Here is a 4,722-nt window from a genome sequence, read left to right as displayed (position 1 = left end):
GGTCGATAAACTAGAGCTGGTTGATAAGTCTGAGCAGGTTGTTGATTGCAGGCGGGCGTCACAACAGATATGTACGGTTGTGGGCGTACTGAGCGGGATATATAGGTTGCTGATATGGAAAAGGTTGTTGAACATACTGCTGTTGTGAATATTGTTGTTGATGTCTTCTTCTTAGAGGAGCTCTTCCTTGGCCAATATACACAGCGTTGGTTTCACCTTTCTTTTTTTTTGGGAAACCCTCTAGATAACTTCTTCGGATTAGCACTCGAAGCTCCGGCCACAACTACAAGTTTACCATTTCTCAAACCATATTCAACACGAGCTCCTATAGCAACACGCTCGGAGAAACCCAAGGAAGCACTTCCAACCATCTTCTTATAGAATTGGGGTTGGACAATGTCAATAAATAGTTCAACAAGCTCTTTCTCGGCAAGAGGTGGTTCGACTTGAGAAGTCAGTTTTGTCCATCTTTGTGCATATTCCTTGAAGGACTCTTTGTCATGCTGGAACATGCTTTGCAGTTGTCTTCTATCAGGCACCATGTCCATGTTGTATTTGTAGTGTTTGATGAATGCGTCTGATAGGTCTTGGAAGCATCTGATCCTACTTTGATCCAAACTCCAATACCATTTGCAAGGAGCCCCACTTAAGCTATCTTGGAAACAGTGGATCATCAGCTTGTCATCTTCCACATGAGCAGCCATTTTACGGTAATAAATGATGAGATGGCTTTTTGGGCAAGTATATTCCTTGTATTTGACGAAATCCGGAGTTTTAAACTTAGTCAGAATCACCATCCCAGATATAAGGCACATTTCTTTGGCAGTAAAACCAAAGACGTGCTCTCCTTCCAATGCTCGGAACTTCTTCTCGAGAAGTTGCATGTTCTCCTTCACTTCTCTGAAATATTCAAATCTCACTTCATCACCACTAATAGTTGACAAGGTAGTCTAATATAGGTGATGTTGATCTTCAAAATGCGTAACAGGCCTAGCATAAGCAGCTGGTGGAGCAACAGTGTGGACGCCTGGGCGTGCATCGGTGTAAATCAGCAATGGCACAACTTGTTGGACATATTGCCCTATGTCATGCACTACTTCTTCTCGAGGGATGATGTCGTAAGGTAACCCATATGGAGGTAGGGTTGAAGGTAAAGACCTCTGAAGTTGGACTTCGACTGTTGGGCCCGTGATCTCCGAAATCACGGTCGCTTGTGGAGCTTTAAATCTGAAAGTCAAAGCTTGGAGCATTTCTCTCATCTGGGACATGCCTCCCTTGATTTCGTATAATTCATCTCTAACTCGAGCGCTTTCTTTCTCTTGTTCAACCATCCTTTGTCTTGCTCGGGCGTGAAGCTCCGTGAAAAAATACAGAGTCGCCACCGAATTTTATTTATTCCAAAGGAAAGGGAAAATAGCGATTAAACCCCAAATGAGAGAAACAGTCTCACAACCAAGAGCAGATTCGAAAGTCGGTTATGCAAGGGGAAGGTATTAGCACCCCTCACATCCATGGTACTCCATGGGAACCACTTGCTCATATCAAATGCGTATGGATGTTTATTTATCTGTAAATTGCTTGCTATCGAGAATAAGATGAGAGAGTGAGATGGGAGAGAAAATAAGTTTTAATTTAGTGTGCTCGCCAAGGATTTGGGCCCTCGTGCCTACGTATCCCCATACGTGCAATGGGGAAGTCAGAGCTTCATAGATTGGCTCAAAAATGGCGTATTTGTTTGGTTGTTATTATTGAACAGTATTGACGTTCGTGCGCTACTGTTCACTTGCTTGTATACTCTGTCATGGGAGCGGAAAGTATTTGCTTGTTTGCGGTAAAGTGGATACGCTTGGTTCACACTCTAGCAGTTAAACATTACTTGCTCGCACATGGAGGCTTAAGCTTCATTCACGGTAGAACGGAAATAACACGTCCTTACCGAAAGGTTTTTAATGGAGTGCACTAAGGCAAAAAGAGAATTTTATTTTTTAGGGTTGATTTTATGCATGGAGACAAGCATTTAAACCCTTGGCTAGATACAATCAACGGTCCAATAACTCGGGAGTTGAGAGGATAATGTTGTCCTAACCACTCTTTTTCATCCAAAAAAGAGATTTGAGTTGTGAAAAGAATTTGGCAAGTCTAATCATTGGACCTTAGAGGGCGACAAGTATCTGACCCTTGACTAAGTACGGTCAACAATCGAAGTACTTGGGAATTGAGAGAACAATGAAGTCCTAACTATTCTTTTTCATCCTCATAGCACTTAGATCTAACTTTTTTGAATCATTAGATGTTTTAAGGGGGAAAGTCAAGTGTCGGGTCCTTAGGCTAGGTACGGCCGACAACCCAATTACTTGAATATTGTGTACAAACACGTACACCCCATTTGCATTCCAATTTGTTATGAAAATGGTTTTGGAAATGGGACTTGACGTTGGATCAAGCGTTTGAACTTATTATGAAAAGAGTGAGTGAAGAATGGAGGTGAGAGATGGAATGAGTTTGAGAAGAGAATGGAGAGGAGATGTTAGAATGGATCATGGAGTGGATGAGGGATACTTGATATTGGATCAAGTATTCACGTTGCAATGGTGCGAGTTTTATTCGGAAAACAACTTGACGTTGAATCAAGTCCCTTTTATTTCTTTTGAAATGTTTTATTTATTGTTTTGTATTTTATCTTTGTTATTAACATGCATAGTAGACTATCTAGAAAGAAATAAAATATAAGATATTACATGACTAAGGAGAGGGGGAACATTTGACCCACAATGGGGGGATGGATCCACACAATACAACATAAGGGAATGAACAGAAAATACAAGTTACAAACTATTAACTATGTACGATGCCTAAGGCATGCAAGTGGCGTGGTATTTCAAACAATACAAGGTTGTTGGATGAGAATGAAATGGTTAGGAGCATGACTAGCTAGGAGTGAGCTTACATCTTAAAGTCAACATGTGAACACAAAAGGCAACAAACGGGTTAGCATGAGATTAAATAAAATTAATGAGAATGATGCAACAATATGTAAGTACATACAATGGTTAGAATTGATTCAAAAGGTAATGGATTAATCAATGAAAAACAATCAAAGATCTATCCTATGATCATGGCAAATGAAATTAGACATACAAAGTATTCATCGCCTAAATTGAAATGAGACTTTCAATTTAATCAAAATGATCATAAATAAAAGGAATAGATTAAATGGAAAATTAAAGTGACTATTAATTCTAAAAAATTAAAATCTACCTAAACACGCATTAGGATCAAAATCAATCGAATATGGCATTCACAATCCAGAATCAAGAATCGAATCTAATGACTATGATTATACGAATCGAATGAGTGAAAATTAACCTAAGGTCTAACCATGGAAAAATCAACCATTAACTATATAAAATCTACACAAAATCCACAAAAAGAAATGACGAGATTTAATGACTAAAAATTAATCGTGGCAAGGTTAATCAATCACGAATTAATTCTGGAAAATTAAGAAACTAAACCTAATCTAACAATTGATTGAACCTAATTTCTAGATCCTAATCACCTAATTAAACCTAATTAAGAATTAAGCTAAAAAGTGAATTAATCCTAATATCTAAAATCTAAAATTGGTCCTAATTCTAGCAGGAACAAGATTTAATCATCACCAAGATTAACACCAAAATTAAATGAAATCAAGACCAATCAATAGGGATTAATCGTCGATTAACAAGAAAATTAAGAAACTAAATATGAACAATGGGCCTGGGGTGTAATCTAATGGGGGGAGTGTACTGAAGCAAGCCGCTTGGGCCAAATGCCCAACCGATTCATCATAACCTAGCCAAAATCTCCCTTTTCGAATATTGTAGGCAACTAACGACCAGCAACATCACCGTCACCAAAAAGAAACTCCGCGAGAATTTCGAAACGTATCCAACATGAACGTGGATTTGTCCTCCCCAGGAATCCAGGTCAGTGTTCATAGCATGCTTCAACACGAACGAGATCGGTCACGGAGCAACCGCTTTCAACCCGACTTCAAATCAATCTCAACGTAAAAATCGGGAATCTCGATGTAACCGTCAAGGATTCACTTTCTACCCTCTTCTTGTGTATGGATAATCCGCTGTCGCACACGGGTCAAAACGAGTAATTAGAAAACTGTAGTTTAGCGAAAGCGACAACTCGAGTATCGTATCGCAAGGATTCTTGAATTATTCTTAACCTAATGAAATCGATTTAAGGGGGGTTTATGTTTAGTATTCAATTTAGAAAACAAAGCAAAAAAAGTGATTAAAATAAGCGATTATAAAATAAGTCAATCTACTGTTTTCGGTTTCCGGCTAATCACTGGTTTTTACCTACCAATTCCCTAAGCGACTTCGATCTCTATTCGATTCAAATTCGATTAACAAGCGTAATAGATATATGACAGATTTATATTCCTATATTCCGAATTAAGCAAACGGATAAATACAATCATGAATTAAGCAAACACGATTTACAAACGCAATTTAACGACAAAGCGACGAAAATGGCGATTAATAGTTAGGAATGCAGTCATACAAATTTAATAAAAACTATTCCACAAAATACAGATTAAGCAAATTAAATTTCATAAAGTACAATTGAAAGAGAACGAAATTAAATTGATAGAATAAAAACCTCAAAGCCTTGGAAATTCGGTTACAGCAGATTGACTCTAGATGATTAGTTCCTCTTCAT

The 4,722-nt window shown here is 38.2% G+C and overlaps 1 protein-coding gene across 1 annotated transcript; it reads right to left on the bottom strand.

The window, feature by feature from the left end:
* Window positions 1-212: 212 nt before the first annotated feature.
* LOC127104258 (uncharacterized) lies at window positions 213-884 on the bottom strand. The gene has a single exon (XM_051041450.1). The coding sequence runs from the start codon at window positions 882-884 to the stop codon at window positions 213-215; it is 672 nt and encodes a 223-aa protein (XP_050897407.1).
* Between the last annotated feature and the right edge of the window lie 3,838 nt (window positions 885-4,722).

This window comes from Lathyrus oleraceus, chromosome 7, assembly GCF_024323335.1.
Source record: "Lathyrus oleraceus cultivar Zhongwan6 chromosome 7, CAAS_Psat_ZW6_1.0, whole genome shotgun sequence".
NCBI lineage: Eukaryota > Viridiplantae > Streptophyta > Magnoliopsida > Fabales > Fabaceae > Lathyrus > Lathyrus oleraceus.
The sequence above is the reverse complement of the archived record's forward strand: the minus strand, read 5'-3'. Positions and strand labels throughout refer to the sequence as shown.

Coding starts and splice junctions, on each gene's coding strand:
- LOC127104258 (XM_051041450.1), bottom strand. CDS start 884: ATGCAACTTCTCGAGAAGAAGTTCCGAGCATTGGAAGGAGAGCACGTC.